At 38.1% G+C, this 22,080-nt stretch overlaps 2 protein-coding genes across 5 annotated transcripts in view; one reads left to right on the forward strand and one right to left on the reverse strand.

The window, feature by feature from the left end:
- LOC108049227 (lateral signaling target protein 2 homolog) overlaps positions 1-21,296 on the reverse strand; it is a 33,504-nt gene extending 12,208 nt beyond the window's left edge. The window contains exons 1-3 of one of the 4 annotated variants that reach the window (XM_017130346.2): positions 20,529-21,252; positions 9,983-10,127; positions 879-1,036 (exon numbers count right to left, since the gene is read on the reverse strand). In XM_017130346.2, coding sequence (XP_016985835.1) covers positions 879-1,036; positions 9,983-10,099 — 275 coding nt within the window. In that variant the 5' untranslated portion in view covers positions 10,100-10,127; positions 20,529-21,252. Of the gene's footprint in view, positions 1-878; positions 1,037-9,982; positions 10,128-20,528 lie in introns of all 4 variants that reach the window. The other 3 variants (XM_017130344.2, XM_017130342.2, XM_017130343.2) reach the window with 3 other exon arrangements.
- LOC108049229 lies at positions 9,051-11,882 on the forward strand. The gene is made up of 2 exons (XM_017130348.2): positions 9,051-9,616; positions 11,466-11,882. Exons 1-2 carry the CDS (start codon positions 9,362-9,364, stop codon positions 11,640-11,642), a joined length of 432 nt encoding a protein of 143 aa, XP_016985837.1. The 5' UTR covers positions 9,051-9,361; the 3' UTR covers positions 11,643-11,882.
- Positions 21,297-22,080: the final 784 nt, after the last annotated feature.

Raw genomic sequence — 22,080 nt, forward strand, 5'->3', positions numbered from 1 at the left:
GGCACGTTTTGGAAATTAAAAACACTTGCAAATCTGTTCGTAGAATCTGTGAATCTATTTAATTTTTACTGAAATAAAATAATAAAATGATGAACTAACTAATCGGCTTATTACAATATTTATCATTAATGATAATGAAAAATATATCAGTTTGAATTAAAGCAATTTTCTATTCTTCTTTCTTTCTTTTTTCGACCAATGTTTTTTTAAATTTAATGTTTGTTTTTTATTGAGAAGGTTTTATAATTTTTAGGGGTTAATGAAATAGTATATATATTAGGACATTTAAGCTTCGAAGAGATTAGCAAATATAAATGGTACTTTTAAATTGAAAATAAAAACAAAATATTTCCAAATTTTAAAAACATTTTGAGAAGCTCTTTTCTCTATTTATTTTAATATTTCTCTTGAAATAATTATCAATCAATCAGTTATTACTACTTGGTAATTAGAAACAATTTATAAGCACATGAATAAAGTTACCTCCATTTATCGACTAATACCAATGATAATTTTGCTAATTTCTGTAGCAAACTGTCCATCAATTTGACGATACCCCATTGAGTTGTGTATTCGCGAAGAGTGAAATACGACGAAGAGCAGCTCCTGCTGGGTATTTTCTTTGCCAGTGGGTCAAGGGCATATTATTTTGCTAGTGCTCATGCCCCAACTGACATTAATATTTATGTTTTTTTTTGTGTCTTATTTTGTTTTGTTTTAGCAAAGTTCAAAGGCATTGTTTGCCCATGTTTAATGTGTTTTGCTGGGCTTTTTTTTTGCCCCTGTCCCTCTGTTTATTTACTTGCCTTCGCTTGGCGATGACCGTTAATTATGGAGGGTGAAGGGATGGTACGGAGGACTGTGTAAACACCACTCACCTCATGCCGTCGAAGCCATCGTCGGATCCATTAATGGTCAGCACCGGAGCACGTGCGTACGCCTTCGCCACGCGACGATTCCGCTCGAAGACGATCACTTTGGCCCAGATCTCGTCGTCGATTTGGGTCCATTTGTCCAGCACTTCCTGAATGTGTTCCTGAAAGACAACCACATGGGAATTTAAAAAAAATTGATTAATGTTAAGCAATCAAAAAAGGTTTTTAGGTTGGATTTTAGATAAATCACCTTTATTGAGAAACATCTTCATTAACAGCCACCAGGATTTAATTTGGGATTCTATTTGTTGTTTTCATTTTAAACATTATAATTAAACCCTTCAATAAACTAATTTTTTAAAATCATTAAGGGGGTAAGGTATTACAATTTGTTTTTGCCGATCAGATATGCCATAACTTTGGAGTTCTTAAAGTTAGGAAGTATTATTATTTTTATGCCAAACTGTACGTATTGACAGTGAATCAAATTTTCGTAAGCGTGGGTTTTAGAACGAACTATTGGAAGTATAGAATAAATCAGATAGTTAAGATCTGGGCTTACTTTATATACAGAGTTACCATACTATCCTGACACAAGCGCACTACAATACCACTTAGGTATTTGTAAAATTATCTTGGCTAGCGATCACATTTAATTACATAAATTAAAGTCATAACAATTCAGTACTAAATATCTGAAAAAAGGTCTCTTCTAACAAAGAGTGGTTTAATGTGCCAAATTAATTATATTTTATTTACTTTGAATACCTATTTCTTGGTAATATTGAATGCTCTACAAGTCTACACATTTGCTCTTTAAATCTTTCACGACTCGGTGGTGGTGTCATCAGTGGAGTTGCCCTCGGTGGTGCCATCAGTGGTGGTGCCCTCGGTGGTGGTGCCCTCGGTGGTGGTGCTCTCGGTGTTGGTGCTCTCGGTGGTGGTGCTCTCAGTGGTGGTGCTCTCGGTGGTGCCGTCAGTGGTGGTGCCCTCGGTGGTGGTGTCATCAGTGGAGTTGCCCTCGGTGGTGGTGCCCTCGGTGGTGGTGCTCTCGGTGGTGGTGCTCTCGGTGGTGGTGCTCTCGGTGGTGGTGCTCTCAGTGGTGGTGCTCTCGGTGGTGCCGTCAGTGGTGCTGCTCTCGGTGGTGCCTTCAGTGGTGGTGCTCTCGGTGGTGCCGTCAGTGGTGGTGCTCTCGGTGGTGGTGCTCTCAGTGGTGGTGCTCTCGGTGGTGGTGCTCTCGGTGGTGGTGCTCTCGGTGGTGGTGCTCTCGGTGGTGGTGCTCTCGGTGGTGGTGCCCTCGGTGGTGGTGTCATCAGTGGAGTTGCCCTCGGTGGTGCCATCAGTGGTGGTGCTCTCGGTGGTGGTGCTCTCGGTGGTGGTGCTCTCGGTGGTGGTGCACTCGGTGGTGCCGTCAGTGGTGGTGCTCTCGGTGGTGCCTTCAGTGGTGGTGCTCTCGGTGGTGCCATCAGTGGTGGTGCTCTCGGTGGTGCCGTCAGTGGTGGTGCTCTCGGTGGTGGTGCTCTCAGTGGTGGTGCTCCCGGTGGTGGTGCTCTCGGTGGTGGTGCTCTCGGTGGTGGTGCTCTTGGTGGTGCTATCAGTGGTGGTGCTCTCTTTGGAGTTGTCAGGCAAACTATTCTTCGTGGTGGTGCGCACAGGTCTTGGGTGACGTCTGGGACGATGGGGACGATGGGGACGATGGCGACGTGTGGGACGAGGGCGACTTGAGGGACTAGTGGTAACCGTGAGCCTTGGATTACCTGGGATCACTATACCACCTGGGCGACCTGGGATTATTTGGCGACCTGGCAAACGACCGCCAACTTGACCATTGCCACCGCCATTACCTCCTCCTCCGCCACGTCCTCCTCCTCCGCCACGTCCTCCTCCTCCGCCACGTCCTCCACGACCTCCGCCACCTCCTTGGGCCACGACTGCTGCCACCAGGGCCAGAAGGGTAATTGCAATGTAGGCACGCATTCTCAGACTTTTGCTCCAATCGGAACTGATGTCGATTCGGTCTACGCCAAGCCCCTTTTATACCCAAAAACTTGAAACATCACCAAAACGCAGCCAAATCCCACCCGAGAATCCCCGTGACGTCAGCTTCATCTGTGTGCTTAGCTGGAATCTCCGAAGAATGGAGAATTGCTAGATTGGGGGTTGTCGAGCTCAACTCCAATTGTTCGCCTCTAATTATTCGTTACATATTGTTTTCATTCATCGTTTGTCAACAGCTGGCCCATGTTTGAATTAAATCTATTGTTTCTATTTTCATCAAAAATGTTTGAGTCTGAAATGACTGTGGGGCTTAAGGGGAAGATTTGCCGACATCTGTGTTTATTTTGCAAATATTTAATAATTTTTCTTTATGGAGAAACAAGAGAAAAAAAATTTCTTAAATTTGTAAAATATGTAGATTGTACTCCTATTTTCCTAAAATAAACTGGCAGTAAAACAGAAAATTTTGTATATCAATTTTTAAACGTACTTAAAAATTTAGCAAAAATAAAACTACCAATAAATATGGAACTAATCATTGTTAATACAAAGCTTGTATTGTATATTAAACCAGCTTTTAAAAACAGTTCATTGCCTAATGTCTAAAATATTTTTATACTCATTCATACAATTTGAATTAGAGTTAATTCGAATAAAGGTTGTCAAGGCTGTCTCATATAAAGGGATTTCTTAATACCCAGCGGAGAACCTCCAAGGAGCCACTTCATTTTCTGATTGCCAGAGTAGTGGGTGGCTGTGAAGTAATGCGACTTTTCCTGCTTTTCGCACATATAGACGTTTGAATTAAAATTCAAATTTGAGGCATAGATAAAATAAAATCAAAATGAAATTTAATTTCTGTGGCAAGGAGAGAATCGGCAGGATATGTGCGTGGCTGAAAAAACTGGCGCCACATTTTCACGACCGTGTCAATATAATTTTCAGATACGTTTTTTTGGGTTTTCAGCCAAGCTGATCGGCCGACTATATCCTATAGCCGCCCTATAACTGATTGATCGGAAATGCCATACTTTGGTGTTTGTAAAGTTAGGAAGTTGGGATTTGGCCAATCAATCCGACCTATTAAATTTGCCATATAACTGAACGATTGGAAATGCCATAACTTACAGAATATTCTGCAAGGGTATATCAACTCCGCCCAAAGTTAGCTTTCCTTTCTTGTTGAATATTTCTTTGTAAAAATTTGTTAAGACATTCTTCGAATATCATACTTTAATAAACCATTCGTTGGAATGATACATTTTATCTGTGTCGTCAACAAAAAAAAATAACAAAAACATGACCAAAAGTTATTTGAGGTATAAATGTTGCTAAAAATTAAAAAATACTCTCAAGATTAAAGTATTTGAGTATATATAGAAAGAAATTAAACTATCTATATAAATCATTTAAATAAAAAAGTAACTCAACTTTAAACATAATAAAAATCAAAATAGGCAGTCACTCTGTGACATTAAAGAATAATTAAACTATATAGCTGCACATATTAAGCGCAATATAATTATAAATGATCGTATCATTTTTGTTACCAAACAAATTTAACGATCCTTTCCAAAACCATTATATTGCAAGCCCAAAAAATATAGGAAAAATACAAAGAAAATCAATCGATTTGATCCTATAAGATTCGTAACTTGTTTCGGGGCATCTGGAAAAACGAATGAAAAACATAAAGACTGCGGCTAATGCTAGCAATTTTCACTTTCCATCGTGCTTGAGTGTTTGTGCCAAAGTGAACGGCCTTGTTGGGCGCTTGCGTTTTAAGTTTTTTATTTCTTTTTTTTTTTACTCATTTTACTTTTACTTATTTGTGTTGCCTTTTTGTTGCCTGGCTGCCATTACAAGCGTCAGACTGTGTTTGCGTTTGTGTTGTTTTGCAGTTTGTTAAATAAAAGTTAAAATCAAATCGGAGCAAATGCTGACACGAACACAGCCAGACGAGAAAAGACCAGACCCAGGTTTTTCAGGGGTTTTCAGAGGGGTTTTCAGAGGGGTTTTAAGAGGGGTTTTCAGGGGGGTTTTCAGAGGGGTTTTCAGGGGTTTTCGGCTCGGTTCGTGGTGCAGTGAGACATATAAAATTATAGACAACGATATCGTTGCTGTCGGTGGTGTTGCCTTTGCCTTTGCAGCCTGAGCATTTGTGTTGCTCTGCTTGAAGTCTTTTTTATATCTAACAATATACTTATATGCATAGATATTTGAAGTGCTGCAAGGCTTTTGATTGCAGCTTTGTCTGCGAGGTTTGCACTGCTTTGCTCTCGGCTTGCGTCATGCCTAAGTGCACTCTGAAAATATTTTACATTTCTGCTTTATATAAACCGGCTTGCACATAAAGTGGACTAGTATAAAACATATACGACTTCTGTAACTGAATTCCAGGGCTATTAATCGATTACTGGATCAGCGTTTCAACAAACTGTTAACTGCAGGTAGTTTTAATTGCAGAAAAAGTAGATCAACAGCAAACTATTTTATTGCAAACTCATATAATATATATACTAACATAAAATAAACGGGTATTTAATTTATTTAATATAAAACAGTTTTTAGAGGTTATATTTTTAAAATAAATAAAATCAAACAGCTGGACTTAATGATATAATTTTAGTATTTATATTTATAGAACATAATTCCTATTAGTTATTTAATTAATGTATTTATTAACATTCTTTAATTTAAACTCTTTGTTAATTATGAACTATCATTTCTGTAAATGTGATAATAATGTTTACTTAGAGATTATATGTTTTTAAGACCACTGAAGAGCTTTTAAATTCCAGATGGCTTTTTTTCATGGTTTATTTATTAACCCCAACCCATATGATTTTCATATATGTATGCACATTCAAAGAAAACCCCAAAAACTCAACAGCTGGTCTGTTTTTCCCTCCGTACCTGGCTGGCTCAATTAACCCGAACAAAGAACGTCATAAACAAAGCCATTAGCCCAGTAACCAACATGCCCACAATTTGAGCCACTTTTTTGGGTAATAATAAAAGTGAAATATGAAAAATATGAACAACAAAAAGTGAGCAACGAGCAAACATCAAATGTTGGCTTGTCTTGGCTTTTGGCCACAATTCTACAATTTGGCCAAAACTCGTCTAGGCAAGCTCACTCATTCAGCGGCAGGCACACACATTAAAAATGCAAATAAATCATGTAGTAAAACTTGTTAACCTTTTCGGATGCTTTGCGTTTGCGCACTCGGCCTGCGAGATCGAGAGTCTGGGATGGGAGTTTTGGAAGCACTTTTGATTTCATTCCGTTGTCGGATTCTTTGGGCAGATTCACTTCAGGTTTCGCTTGGCAAAAGAATCTTGTAGGCTCGAGATACTCGTCGACTGAGAAACTGGTTACAACCTGTAGTTGTTTCTCATATTTCTAGGCCGTGCAGAGGAGACGACCTCAAAATGCCGAAGTTCACTGAGTGGTTTTTTGGTGGCTGACTTTTAATTAGTCCCCACCGAGTTGCAACAGCAAACACAGAAGTTGCAGCAAAAGTGCCACACCGCAAGCGCGTGTTCTCCCCGGCGTATACGTAATCTGATTTGTGCATGAAATTAGTTCGATTTGAACGAGTTTCGGAACGGGTTTCGATAAGCATTAGCATGCGAACAACATTAAATCAGAAACATGAAATATACGGATATTTTTTTGGCCAGACGAGACGTGTGACGTCAGGCGACAAACCGCATTTTTGTGGGCGCAATTAAAGTCCATTATTCTGTTGCAAGATCCGTAATGGAGCTTCAGTGGGTTAAGCTGAGCTTGCAACACGTGCACGGTGCACCAACCAACCAACCGCCAAGAAGATGAGACGCCAGAGAATCTCGAGTGCTGGTGGTTGCACTTTTTCGTGTAAAATGCTGTTGAACTTTTGCAGTCACGACTTTCAAAGGAAGCAACAGATGCTCGCAACGCTCAGAGTTGACATTTAATAAATGATTTTTATTTGGGATCCGGCGGCAGCGTCGGCGAATCTCTTTGTGTCTGCCAGGTCAATAGATACAATCACCGCAAATTATTATGGTCTTGATAAATTCATCTTGTGACAGGTTGCAGGCACTAGTTGATGCCGATGTCCAAAGTTCATTGATATGTTCATTTTCAATTTGTTTTTTCGGCTTATGCCTGTGCTCAGTCGAAACGTGAAAATGTAGCTGTATAATTTATGCAAATTTAAGGCTGACATATGTTAATAATAGCCCAGAGCAGCTCTTCCGCCATCTGGTAAATCAATCAAGCAACGAGCAGGAAACTCAATTGATCCTGCAACGTTGATGAAGTGGCAACCGCAAAAAAAAGTTTCCATTGAATTTGTCGTATAATTTTTGGGCTTAAAAGCCAGCCCACATGATATGTGTTGTATCTGTCTCGTTTTAGTGGTTTTTCCTGCTTATTTAGCTTATTTTGCGCCAACGCCAAATCCTGTTGCTCGGGCCGGGCCAAAAGCGAAACCGAAACCAGGTGAACGGGTGCCAAAACAACGGTCGCCAGCCAACAAATCCCAAGGAAAAGGAAAACAAAGGAAAATGCTGAGGAAAAAAAAAATAAAGCGATGGAAATGCCTGCGCATGGAAGTGGAAAAAAGCGAAAACTCTGCAGACCAGCGAGAAAAACTTTCATTTTCACGAAAACGACTGCGAAAAGTCGTTGTCGTTTTTTTTTCTTTCCTTTTCTTACGCTAGAATTCTGGTTCAATGCATGCAAGTTCGTTGCCTAAGTCTTTTGTTTTCAAGTCAATTTTTTTTTGCCTGCCTGCCGCTCCGTTCCCAGATAATAAATTTGTAAACAATATTGAAAATAGTACAACGGCAGCCAGAGCAACCGAAATTGCTCAATAAGCGCCCCGAGCAGCCAGTCAAGTCGAATCAAAAGGGCCAAACAAACTAACAACCCTCGACGACAAAAGGAAAATTCAGACATCATTTGCGGCCGTTTCCATCATGGGAAATACAGTTTTTGTGGACGCCTTTGTGTGAGGCCAGACTAAACGGAATTATATAGATGCCACGCTCACGCTAATTGCAACATACCCATAGACGGAAAAAGACAAATACACAAATTCAGCGACTGCTGCACGCTTTTCACTTTGGGTGAGGCCTTTGGTCCCCCGAATCTCTGTATCTCTGAATCGCTCACTCGCTGAATCGCTGATGTAAACGAAATTTATGCAAATCTCCATTAGAAATAAAACATCAATTTAATGGGCAAGCGTTTTGATGGCGTTTTCTTTGGGTGTTGCTGCTGAATGAATTGCAGTTAACCCAGTTGTGTGTGTGGGCAGCACCGCCTGCCAAAAGTAAACCGAAAAGTCAGTAGAGATACGCGACCAGCGGAATAATGGCCAAAATATAAGGCTAAAATGTTCATAGGGCTATGGAAATGGAATTATCCAAAAATGTTTAAAAAACTTTCTAAACATTTAAATAACCCTCAAGCAAAAATTTAATTAATGCATTTAAATAGTTTATAAAACCTATCAGTAACTAAAATTAAGTAAAGGTTTCTTTTTGTAATACTTTTAATAATCTTTAACAGTTAAATACTCTCAAAACACAAATGAAAAATACATTAAACATTTAGCTATAAATTTTTGTGTATATTTAAACATGGTTTTAAAATTGCTTAACATTTTTTTTTAGCTCATTATCTTGTATTTATATATTACCATTTCCGTTTTATTATTAACAAAAAGCTTAAGTTTATAACAAGCCATAAATAAACTCCTTGTTTAATGCCGACTTCAAACCCCTTTAAAGCTTACACTTATTAAAAATCTTCCTTGCATGTTTTCCTGTATTTTCCCAAATAGCTTTACGGTTTTGACTGTTTTTGGCTTGTGCAACAATTGCCCAAGTGCGCTTAAACCATACCCAGAAATCCTAAATGCTCCGCAGAGTTCAAAGGTTGAAATTACCCTAAAACCACAGTTAAAAGAGCTCAAACGCAGCTGACTTGCATTATATACGTTCGTACTAAGGCCATAAAGAGCCACACACATAGCCATTGACTATACTGTTGGACCCACTAACACACCTCGATAAAAAGCCAAAAGGTTTAGCAGTTAACAGCTTCGTCAATGGAATTCCCACACATAAACAACGCATATATGTATAAGTTACAAAGAGAAACGGCCCCAAAAAAATAATATATCGTAATCGAAGATGGGCGAATGAAAACCGATCGGCGGGCTCGTGCTGGGCTTGTCCAAACATTAGGGTTACCTATGGCGTTTTTATGGCGTAGTTGCTGTAGCTTACTGCTTTTTTTTTTTTTTTTGCCGTTGGCCATTTGCCGTACGCTTTTGGCCGGCTCAAATGCCTTACTGCCTTGGCTCGTAGGCAAATTAAAAATGCACAACGCAATGCGATGATGGCCTAACGGTAATTAATGCAATTGGTCAATACAACAAACATCAGAAACCTAAGCCAGCAACAACAACAAAAATAAAAAACAAACAATGAATTTAAACGGAAAAACAGAAACCCAAAAGTCGGCGTTAGTGCGTCTCATTGGTGACCTCAATGCGGTGGACTCGACTCCGCGTTTAGCGCACGTGTTGAGAATGAGCGACAGGAAAATAGCCACAAATCATAGAAGCCGACGGTCCAAGTTAAGCGGAAGTCGACTTGCTCGATGGGCCAGGGCCAGTTCTCCACGGTGCTCCTCGATCTTAGCAGCTCTTTTTTGGAGGTGTCGCGGAAATCTCTTTAAGGTAATTTGCCAAATTATAAGTTGTCTTCAGTGAGAGTTAAACCATAGAGGTTAGATCTACAAAAGCTTTCTCAAACTTATAAGTTGAATTTTAAAGAACGAAAACCATTTCCAAAGATATTATTTAAAATGATTCGGTTTTGTATCTTATTGTGTAAGCAAATGTGAGAAACAGTTTCTCTAACAATTACAATTATATTTATGTTTCATGTAAAACTTCATATGTTATAATATATATATCAATTGTAAGGGTTTATTTCTTAAAAATTTTAAGTTCACCGCTTTCCTTTGCAAAACTGACCTATAAACCTTTACTGATTTTGACAGCTCCCTGATTGAAACAGAATTTCTTAAAACGATGACTTACCTTGTATAGTTTATCCTTCTGGTACCAGATATCCTCCTCCTCCTCCTGTTGGGTAAATGTCTGGTCGAGATTAAGATCGTCGCGTGAACGTGATAGAATTTTTCGACGCGACACCATTTTGTGTGATTTCTGGGGTCTCTGTCCTCTGCAAAGAGTGAGATCAAGTCGTAAAGGGTTGTGTGAATATTGGCGTCATAAACCAAATACATAATATGGGCGGGGAGATCATAAGGAAGGCCGCCGCATAACGGTACATAAAACAGCAAACACATCAAATTTCCTCATTTTACGCTGACAGGCCCCACAAACAAAAAACCCAACAAAAAAAGCAAAGCTTAGCAAACAGAATTTTGGCATCCCTCGGGTTGAGTTCAACGCACCTGGAACTGGGATATACTTATTGTTTATGACCTGGACTCCCTTTTTACAAGTCATCCCGCATGCAGAGAGGTTCTGAAATACCCAAAATACCATTGCAATTTGCCTTCCTGTATTTTTTCGTCTTTCTGCTCTCGGTTTCTATGTGCCCATATTAATGTTTCTTTCAAGACCAAGAATTTATGTGTAAAACATGCAATTTATATTGAAATAGCTTGTTATGACGATCATGTTGTGCGAGCTACGCATCGCAGATTCGGAATTAAGATCCCAACTGCGATTCGGGTTGTGAATCAGACGGAGCAGGTGAGATACCATCCAAGGCACGTTGACAAGAGCCACAATAAAATTAAATAAAGAAAAAATCACCTGTAAGCTTAAGGGAAAATACTCGGTCCTTGTTGAAATAGGATTTACACTTCCAAAGTTTATACTTTGTGAAATAATTGGTATTTTATGTTTGCATTGCATTATATGTTTACCAACGAAAAAATCGATATTCACAAAGTAAAGTAAATAACCGATATTATTGAAAAAATTATTAGAAAATCAAATGAAACTTTATACAAAATTTATTTAAATTCCAAAAAAACCACAGCAAATTTTTACTAAATTTAAAGAATATTTAATGTCTTTAGGGGGCTCCAATTTTATTTAATCAAGTTGAATTTAATAGTTTATTTTAAGAAAGTCTATAAAAAATCTTAGGCAAATATACAAAAATGTAGTAGTAAGCAAATAAAAACGTCAATAAGGTTTCTGAATAAACAATAAACAACATTTGAAGTTATTAACCCTCAGCTGTTAGAGTATTTCGATTGAAGTCTTTTGTTTTTTCACGGCTCAGATTGTCAAGTTGATGAAAAAACGTTCATTGCATAATAAACATCTATGGGGGCTTGGGGCTCCGGGGATTTGCGAAGCGTGTAGCGGCAAGAAAGTGCCCTCTCTTTCTACAAGACACTCCCCATCTCTCTCTGCCTTCCGAAGGGGCATGCAAATCGGCGAGGTTCGCTAACCTGTTGTCATATATTTAGCTGTCTTTGTTATTAGTGTCTATAATTGTGATGTGTGTGCTTTGTTTTTGTTGGCTTTCTTTTTGCAGAAACTGTATGATCGAGTGATCGACGGCTTTTGCCGAACCGACAGTTCGGATGCTGCAAGGGCTGCCCATAAATATTCATCGCCTTTTGCACAATCTCGACTCTGCCTCCGCATCTACCTCTACTATACCTCTACATATTGTCAACGATCGACGCCATTTTTTGCCGACTATGTATAGATTGCAATCGCATAACAAATCTTGCCGCTGTTGCAGCCCGATTTATGCAACAAAAGCCGTTAAATTGTACAAGTCTCGCTGGTGTCTCAGTGCCATTTGTTGCAGCTTTATTGAGCTGCATTTTCTTTTGTGCACACACTCGGCCCCAAAGTATTGTTATTTATGACCAACAAAGGGCCACTGTGTCTGCGACACAAAAACGAGCCCAGAAATCAGAAATCGGTGTACGAGTATATAGAACATATGTACCATATAGTAAAGTCGCACAAAAGTTCCTCAGGCTCAGCACGTACAAAACAGACGTGTTCTAGTTTGGCTCTCGTCTCGAGTAATTACGTGAATTGCATTCTGAGTGTCATTTATGGGCGAGGAGATTTACTGGATTAGCCTCACGGATATGCTTGTCTACGATTTGGTTTTGGTGCCACTTAATAAAGGATAAAATGGAGGAAAAACACAGTGTCAGCTGGCAAATGAAAGACCGTTAAAGAATTTTGAAATAAAAAATATATATTGCAGAATTTGTATGGCAAGAAGTGTTTAAATATTAGAAATAGAAAAGGAAAGAAAACACTAGAAATTAATTAATACATGGCGCAACAATGTTTCTTTAAATGTATTTATCAATTCAATATTTTAACCCAGTTTAAGACAAATAAAATTTTGTTATTCTATTTAAGATCAGAACATTAATCTAGAGATAGAACCAAATAAAACTTAATATAATTATCAATCTATGGTAAAAACTATGCCACTCAACATTTTCCTATAAAATATTCAAAACCGTGTAATATATTTTTGTATAAATTGCTAAATCATTACACAAAAATGCTTTTATCCAATTATTCAAGAGAAAAAAAGGTAGCCGGCAAAAAGCAGCTTTAATTTCGCAGCATTCTTTGTGGGGCACGTCAAATTAAAACACTTAAACGGCATCTGGCTGTGTTCTCGGAACAATTCTGGCCGAATAACGCTGACATTTCAGAAAGTTTCTTTTTCTTTATACCTCATACTTATAAGGCGGACAATTAACGGCCCACAAGATGCAGTTGGCGGAGTGGAGTAGGGTGAAGTCGAGTGGTGGCCAAGTGGTGCTCGAGTATCCTGCACACTCACAGCCTTTTTAGCGGATAGCCTGTTTTCGTTACTGGACTTTTGTAAACAGAACAACTGTGGATGCCACTTGATGCCATAAAATAAAGTCATCAGAGCCTTGCATTTCTGTTTTTTACCTTTTTCTTTTCTGTGTGCGTGTTGACTTTGCTGATTTGGCTGCATGATAATTTCCCTGATCTTTTACAGTTACGAATCTTGAAGCTCAGGAATTGGGAAAATGTGTGCGTCCATTTGGCTGGCAATTTTTCAGCCATCAGCATTCACTTTTCGCTCGAAAATAATAAATTTTTCCTTTGCACACGCTAAAATGTGCAGCAACTTTCACAAAAACATCAGCTAAGGCTTAACAAAAAAAAATCAAACACAGCAACAGCTATTTGAAATCATTTAAATAATGCCAATTGACGATTATTTCTTAATTCACTGCAATCTGGCGTATCATCATCCAAGTTCAAACCGCACCAATCGAACTCGGATTTGAATTTCAAATTCGTTGAACTTTCTCAATTGTCCAACGAAATGATATTAAATTATAAGCAGACATTTTCCGGTGGGTTCAATAACTCTGCCCGGCGAATTGGAATCGAAAGCAAAATATACAATAATTTTGGTGCAAATATTGATTTGGGAAAATGTGTCGAAAATTACAAATAGGTTTGTTTACTTATTAAAGAGTTTATTCATTATGCTGCTGTCATTTCTTGGCTCTATTAGTATTTTAAATTCCCACAACAAAGGTGGCTTCTTTTTTATGTTTTTTGGTTTTAACAGCTGACATTGACGCTGCCCACACGGTATTATTCTAAAAGATGACGACATATGACTTAAGTCGTTGTTTCTCATAGATGGTGGGTATATATTGTGTTTCTCATGTAGGTTAAAAATAGGTGTATGTGCGGTTGATAAGGGAATGCTTTGGATTATGGAAAAGTAACAGACGTTTTGTAGAAGTTTTAAATAAGATACAAAAGTAAAGAGAATTTAACATTTATAGATAAAATTTAAAAAATATATGTGTATTTATTCATTTTATGAGAGCTAATTCGAATGCTTTTTCTTCCTATTAAATGCCATATTTAAATACAATTATAATTTTGGGTAGTAAAAATAATTCCAATTAAACTTTCTTCTTAAATATTTTCGTAACCATGCTTTCATATTTTTCTTTATGTGAGAATTTCTAATCTGAATTTCCTACACCATACATTAACGATGAGCTTCAAAGTTTATGATTGACAAGCGGAAAACTCGTTTGTCTCAACTTTCTACAGAACTTTCCTCCGCCCAGGGATCGACTGAAACTATGCATAATTTAATGACAACATTCGCTGCATATTCAACTACCAGACGACTACCGACAATCGCGCACTTTATGAATGAAAGTCAACGTCATGAATTATTGTAGTTTTACGAGTGGAAAGAGCGACGCGACACGACTCTAGGCAATCAATAAAGAATTTTGATGATGACAATCGCGCTGACAACGCTAGTTGCATATTAATACGAATCGGTGAATGTAAATGATTCTAATGCAATTGCACCTGGAGTGCAGTGGAGCGGGGAGCGGGGAGCGGAGAGCGGAGAGGGGGTATCACTGTGCCTAGTCAAGAGGTCGTTAGCAGCCGTGCTTCACTGTGCCCCAGACGTCTCCGGAGTGCAAATAGCCTGCAGTTCGTTTACCTGACGAGATGATTGCATTGTTCGAGTGCGTCACGAGATGGCAAAGATTGGACGTGTCTTGTTAGCTGAAAATCAGCTGAATATAAACACCATCCAGCTAATGGGAGGCATAAATTTTGCAAATTCATTTGCCAAACTCTGCTGGCCAGCCAAATGCTAAGGTCAGACGTGATGAGTTCGTTATTATTTGTTTTTTGCCCGCGTATCTCAGCTAGAAAGTATTTTTGGCACCCCTAATGGATTCATTATGTAACCAGAGACCACATGAAAGTTTTGTGGGACCTAATGAAGCGTCGAAAAATGGGATGTCGGAGAAACATTCGATACTTTCGCAGCCGCGAAGAAGATATGCTAGCCAAGAATGCTGGATAGCCACATGATTGATTGGCCGAAAAGATCAGAATAGCCCAAAACGAAATTGCTTTCACAGGGGTCAAGCGAAATGTTCCCGAAAATAAAACAAAATAGGCACGGGGAAAAGATACATGTGGCCATTGATTTGTGGCCAAATTAAATTAAGCAGTCATTGACTTGTGGAAAGGAGAGAAAAGAAAGATAGTGTTGTTGAAATAATAGGCGTGCTGAGAAGATCTCAACATGGTCTCGTAATCCGTTTAATTCTGTATTGAAAATGTCTGCAAGTCGATAGATAAATTATCGATTTGTTGGAAGGCATCAGCTTTATGGTCTAACACTTAAGATTTTACTAGGTATCTAATTGAAAGGTGTGAATATTGAGGTAGTAAACACATTTTTTTACCCTGAACCGCAAAAATGTTGCTTAATAAAAGTGTGGGTTTTTTGTATAGGTTTCTGTCAGTTTAAAATACAAATTTGAGATTTGTTTATTTATTTATTATTAATTTGGTGATTTCAAAATTTTTCTTATCCACAGATAAATATTTTTTATTTCGTTTTTGTTGTGAATGCGAAATTATTTTAATTTGTCTAAAGACTTTTTAATTTATTTAAATATTTTTATAAATTTCTTGTTGCTTATCTAATCTAGGTTTTAATATCATTTGCGGCATAGAAATACAAAGATTATGAGATACTTATATGAAACTTCCCTTCCTTACTTTGAGTTCCTGTGACTTTCCCTTCGCCACCCACCAAAACTTGAACCCTTGAAATTAAATTATGAAATTAGTGTGGGTGAGAGGGAGCGTTTGCCGTTGCCATTGCCGATCATATTTTCTTAACACTTGTCTGCGGTCGGCATTGTCTGCAAATGCTTCAATTTGCATAGCGTGAAAGTGGCGTGTAGTCGGGGGATGTGAGCTCTCATTCGCAGTCGCCATGGTTCAGTTCCTCGTTTGGGGTTAAGGTTTTCATTATGCGCGGCAGTGCGCGGTGCAAATTATGCAAAATTGCTCACATCGGGAAGCTAATAATGCGAAATCCGAAGCATTTAACATCGAATCGTATTGCGGAACTTGCCGGCTGCCAGGCATTTAACACCTGAGCGCATCAGCGGCGCATCATGGCCTCATCAACGGTAACAGTAACAGTAAGTGGTAAAAAATAAAGAAAAAATAAATAAAAATACCAACCGATACCGACAGGTTGTGCATTTCGATTTCGCAAAATAACACTCGTATTTCCCATCACGCACATCTGGCGTTGAGCTCACCATTCCAGCAATTATTAAGCCCCAAAATATGTTAAATCATATCTGTATAAATGAATATTTGTGTGCGCATCTATAAGATACTTTTCAAAGTCATGTAACTGTCAGCGCTTTGCGCAATCTCACAAGACAAACGAACGAACTAGCGGATGGATAGATGGATGGATGGATGGAGACGAAAAGCCCCAGAAATTAACATTTCAACTTTTGGAGATCTTCGAATGTCTCTAAGCTGTGTTTTTGATTGATTTTCGTTGCTAATGCAGCGACCGCCGATGCAGCACTTTCAAAATTCAAATTTATAAATTGCTTGACACCTTTAAAAAACCTCTTGGGGCATTAAATCAAATGATTCGAACTACCATAGAAAAATAGAAAATGGAAGAGCAAAAGGGGTACTCAATAAGTAATAAAACATCAATCTAAAGCAAAGACTATGTAAAATAAAAGGCAGTCTATAAATATACCAACTTATATATGCAGAAAAAAACTATTAAACGAAATAAGAGTATGAAACTTTAGGAAATGTGCAATAAATGTTGTTATAAGCTGAAACTATTTAAAACGTTGATAATGTGGTAAAATATTTGTAGTGCCTATAGGTTTTTCTTTTATTTATTGAAAAACCAACAAATGTATTTCAAAGAAAATAGTTTTTCCGTGTTGTTTAAATTTCAGCCTAACAAATTTGTTTGGTTTTGATTATTTATAACTCCATAAATAATCTAAAATATCATAACTATAAACCAGTCACTAAAATGGAAAACGTTTCAATATGAAACGAGTAAAAAGTTGAATTTTCCGCTGTTTTTGCAACAAAGTGATTTTCAATCTCACAGATTTGTTTTCCTTTGATTAACGAAAAGCCCCGTGGAAAACAAGTTGACACTTTCATTAAATGAATTGAAGTGAATTTTTTCCGCATTTCTGCGTTACGTTCCAAGTTGCCCTGACCAAAAGCGAGGTCCGTGCAACAATTTGTTGGCCAAAAAGAGCAAAACAAAAAACAGGCTACAACTTCAACTAGAGTGAAAAGCAGAAACACAAAATAAAAACACGAATTTCAGCAAATGAAAAGCGAGAGAAAAAAAAGAAGACGCCAGGCGACTGCAACTTCTGCTTTCGTTTTCGCCTGCACGCTTCAACTACTCCAAAACGCTCCCAGGAGGAGCGAAAGAGAGGGCTGGAGTCCAAGCGAAAGAGACGGGGATAGTCTGGGGAGCTGGGTAAACGAAGCAATTTGAAGCGAAGCTATGACAGCGCCGTTGCACTAAATTTTCCACAACCGACTGAGTTTGAAACCGAAACCAAAACTGTAAACGAAACTGAAACCGAAACTTTTTCTTTTAGCAGTCGGCAAAAAGAAAGATATATTCAGAGAGAGGCAGATAGTTTATACACCCAGAAAAAGTACCTTAAACCTCAGATTTCAAACCGGAAATTCGCCAAAAAACACAGCTAATTTCCATAACGATTGTGGTATATGTTAACATATTAAGTTAACATTATTATTAGGAAATAAAATGATAAAAAAGAATATTAGTCAAGTGGTAAAATTTAAATACGTTTTAAAATCTTTAAAACTTCTATACGAAATTTGTGATATATATTTTTCTAAAATCAAAATTTTTGCTCTGTGCACTTGTGTTACGTTGACCATCATTAGTTGGCTCAATAGATGACAAAATTTCTCTCACTCTTTTCTTCGTTTAGTGCTTATCAAATGCTTGCAATCAAAAAATCGTCCAAGTTTTCACTTTCTCAGTTCGTATAGCTGCGGATCATAATGATAATGATGATGATGATGATTATGATTATGAAGCCGGGTAGCGGAAGTTGGCGTGTAACAATCAGAAAGATCATAATATTTGTGTTGGAATGGACCGCTTTGTTCGTTTGATTGAGTCAGCTATTGGTAGCTCTGCCCACAACAGAAACAGAAAAAGTGTATTTAAAATGCAATTTATACGCCGTCCCAACAATAGCAGGCGAAATAATGTTTTAATAAAGATGCCTTTGTCTGGCGGCGAGGCGTTAAAGGCCATCTCCCAGCATCTACCATATATATCTATCCGCTTGTATCTTTAAATCTGGCTAATCGCCGACAACCAACAACACGTGCCTCACTATCAGCCTTAATGTCTCTTTCACACTTTGATGTTTCGATGGCGCCACAACAACGCTTTAATTAGCTTCCAAATCTATGAATGCACGCACCCAAAAAAATTTATTATTTTGGGTGTCTTTGAAGGTGTGGACTCTCTATAAAGAATATACAACTGAGGTCTGGCTAATGAAACTCAAGATGGATTTGTGATAATACAAATACCTTGTACTTTAATAATAAAATAAATATTTTGAAAATTTTTACACGATGTCTCAAATAAATAGATAAGTAAAAATAATTTTTAAATAAATATTAAAAGCAACAAAGGAGTTATAAAGTTCATTACCCGGATTAAGTGTTACTTTGCCACTTATCATTTGTTAAATAATAGTAGAATACCTACAACGCTAGCCACTTAATAAAATAACAAATATCTCCAGTTCTCAGTGCCATTATTGTGACCACAGCTGTATGGGAGTCCACTGAATGAGATTAACCCATTTTCCGCTAATGAACGGTGCCCATTTGGCGGGGGAATGGCTTCCAATAAACCTAAATAGACACAATCCATCGACAGCTCATGAAATATGCGCGCAGCGTGAAAAGAAATGGCCAGAAGCACAAAGAGAGTGAAAGAACGGTTATGCGGTCAAATGCAAATTCTCCAGGAATTTGGCCAAATCGAAAATAGTTTTCAGCCAAAAAGGTAGAGAGTTACAAAACGAATTTATTGCGCGACCTTTTTTTTCTCGAGGCTTAGTGCAGACTCATTTGTTGTTTTGGTTAAATGTAAATGAAGTCAACGTTGTCTGCCGACTGACTGACATTTCCCATTAGCTCTTTCGGCCACGTTATTGTCTGCAGGTTCTGCTGAACTTTTGCCCAGACGGATTTCAGCACTTCTCGATGGCTTCAGATGGAGAAGAAGAACCGCACTTTACAGGGTCTTTTCGACGATTGTTTACATTTATGGATGCATAATTGGGTGCCATGGCAGCCCCCCCTCCTCCCCCGTTGTTGTATTTAAATTTTACCCACTAATTGACTCCCACAAACCACGGCAAAGATGATGGGCTGAGAAGTTGGATTCGATGGTGGAGCCGAGGCTGTAACCGAAGCCCAATGAAACTGCAAACTCATGCCGACATCGACTTCCTTCCTTTGCCTCTTGCGCTCTTCATCAGCCACTTCTTTCGGATATATATACTATTTATATATGGGCAAGTGTCGGGGCAATTGTCGCAACAACAATCGCAATCGGAATCGGAATGGCAACACCTACTGCACATTTTAATTTCAGCTTTTTTCGGGCCGCCTCGTTTCGTTATTAAATGCATTTGTTTTCGAAGGCGTGTTGGCAGACTGAAACTCATCCATCTGTCTCAGCCAGGGCCACATGTGAACTGGGAAAAATCGCTTTTTAAATCAAAATAAACTAGGAAACTTAAACTTGAAAGTGATTTAAGTCATTTAAAACTGAGTAGAAACAAGCTAATTATTTAAAAATAAATTTCAAGCCTTTTAAAACTGAGTAGAAACAAGCTAATTATTTTAAAATAAATTGTAGCCTTATTTATTACCAAATATTTTGGAATTAAAAATAACTGTTGACAGTACTGATTTATTAAGTTTATGACAGACAGAAATTTATTGAAATGTACTTGTTATAAGTGACATAAAAAATGTTAATAAATATTTTAAAGGTCAACAAAAATTGTTTTGTGTATTGCCAATTTCAGGCTATAAATTGGTTAACGATTTAGTGTTCCTGAACTAGAATTCTCTCAGTGTTTATGCATATATCAGTAAAAAATCATCTGAAAAATGAAGATTGAGAGGCTGAAAGTGTTGCTGAACTCAAATTAACTTGACATTGTGCTGCTAATTCGGCACTAATCGTTCGAATTGATGGCAAAAAAGGAACTATTTACGAAACCGAAACTGACCAAAATTGTATAATATTCAAATGTGAATACGCAATCCGAGAAAGAAACCAAAAAGCAGAGCGACAACGAGCGATGTTGTCAACCTTGAGAGCGGCTTGTAGTTAAAGCTGCGTTTTCTGTTCGCATTTAAATGAAAATGAAACTGAAGTGTAGCAAAAGCAACAGGCCAAACAGCAAACAAACAACAAACAAAAAGCGCGTAAGCAGGAAGTCCAGCGCAAAGCCAAAACAGTTAGAGAAAAAAGGGGTGCGATTATGAATGGAAGCTGGGGTTTCTTTTCTTTCTCGTTTTGTTTTTTTTCCAGGAAGGCAACAGGTGCTAGGGCTAGGGTTTCTCTTAATTTTCCTTGCTTTTTTCCTGCCTTTTCCCTGCTTTGCATGCGTGTCTCTTGGGCTCCGCAACTCACCTTTCTGCTCAATTACTTTTGTTTTTGCTGCAGTCGCTGGTGTTGCTGCTGTTGTTGTTGTTGTTGTGTCGAAACTGTTGCAAAATTGCTGATATTTTCCCAATGATTACGTATTCGCAGAGCGACGACGAGGAAAAGTGTTTGCCCCTAACTGTTGTTATTTCTTTACGTACTTTTAATGCTGCAACAATGGTTTTTCTATTATTATTTATATTGATTTTGTAATTGCCTCGGCTACAATTGCTGCGTGCTTTTCACTTTATTAATTTCACTTTTTGGTTGCTGGGTCTGGGGAGTAAACGAGTTTGCCATAAATTTTAATATTTAATTTGGCATTAAATTTGGACATCGGTCGGTATTAATGCGTCTTTTAAACTCGCGCGAAAAAATTTCTAATTCCCCAAAAATTAATTCAAAACGAAATTGTTGCTATCTCGGCATTTTATGAACGCACTTTAATTGCATAACGGCGAAGACTGCGCGCACAAAATTTCGTGATGACGATGATGATGATCTCTGTTTGTTTGTTCAGCTTCTTTCTCTTTCTCAGTTTGTTTTGTTATTGTTTCTTTTTTTTTTTTGATAAATTTTAGTAGCTTGGATTTTCTGTTTTTTGATTTTAAGCTGGAGTGCCGACGAGCCAGCGAACCAAACGCACTCGACGACTTTCGCGACTCGACTGAAGAATTGAAGGCAGAGCTGGGCTTTCGCGGCGGCAGAGTCGAGCTTACCTGGCGGCCTTACCTTACCTTTTCGTACCGTAAGTTCGGTTACGTTGCCGCTCGCTTCGGTATTTCTTTTACCTGTTTTTTTTCTTACCTCGTCGCCTTGTCGCTTCATGGCTAAGTTGGCTTAATAGCATTTAGCGTGTCCAAAGCTTGGCCAGAGCTTTTTGGTAAGAGTTTCTTTAAGTCAACCAAAGAGCATACTCTCTTTTTGAGGTCTTTTAATCGGACTCTTTATAGCTGCATTTTTCTTAAATTCCCAGCTATATTTGGTGGTCATCAATCTTATCTCAACGCTTTCTACGCCTTAATTACATCACCAGCATATATCTCTTGGTTTTATTTATCTCCAATAATTAATTTGTTACTTAAAAGCTTTTTAGCCGACATTTTTTGGCCGGCCTAACGGTTCTGGATTTTATATTCGTTTTTTATGGGCGATGCGCTGTTTATTCTTATGGCTTTTTGAAGGTCAATCAAAATGTCAAACTACCTGCGGCTATCCTAGGCCCGCAGATACCTGGAATTTATGTGACAGGCAATTAAAAATCTGCATTTTATAAATAACAGAGCTGCAACAAGTGCATGAGCCAAGAACTTGTCTGAGTCGGTCGAGTCTTTTTCTTAACCCGTTTCGCGGGCAGAAATTAAATTGCAAAATCATAAGGCGCAACCAAAAGTGACACGAGGCAAATGCACCAGTTCCATCACAAATTGAAATGAAATTAAAATAAATTCAACTAGGCTTGTAAAATGCAAGAACGAATTCTTTTTTGATAGGAGAAGTTCAAAATACCCTTTGAATTTTATTATTTATGGTAAGCGAA

This window comes from Drosophila rhopaloa, unplaced genomic scaffold, assembly GCF_018152115.1.
Source record: "Drosophila rhopaloa isolate 14029-0021.01 unplaced genomic scaffold, ASM1815211v1 contig_115, whole genome shotgun sequence".
NCBI classification, from domain to species: domain Eukaryota; kingdom Metazoa; phylum Arthropoda; class Insecta; order Diptera; family Drosophilidae; genus Drosophila; species Drosophila rhopaloa.

Excerpts from the sequence above, each read along its gene's own strand:
- LOC108049229 (XM_017130348.2), top strand. The coding sequence starts at position 9,362 with ATGAATTTAAACGGAAAAACAGAAACCCAAAAGTCGGCGTTAGTGCGT. Across the intron at positions 9,617-11,465 it reads GTCGCGGAAATCTCTTTAAG|AAACTGTATGATCGAGTGAT; the intron begins GTAATTTGCCAA and ends TTCTTTTTGCAG.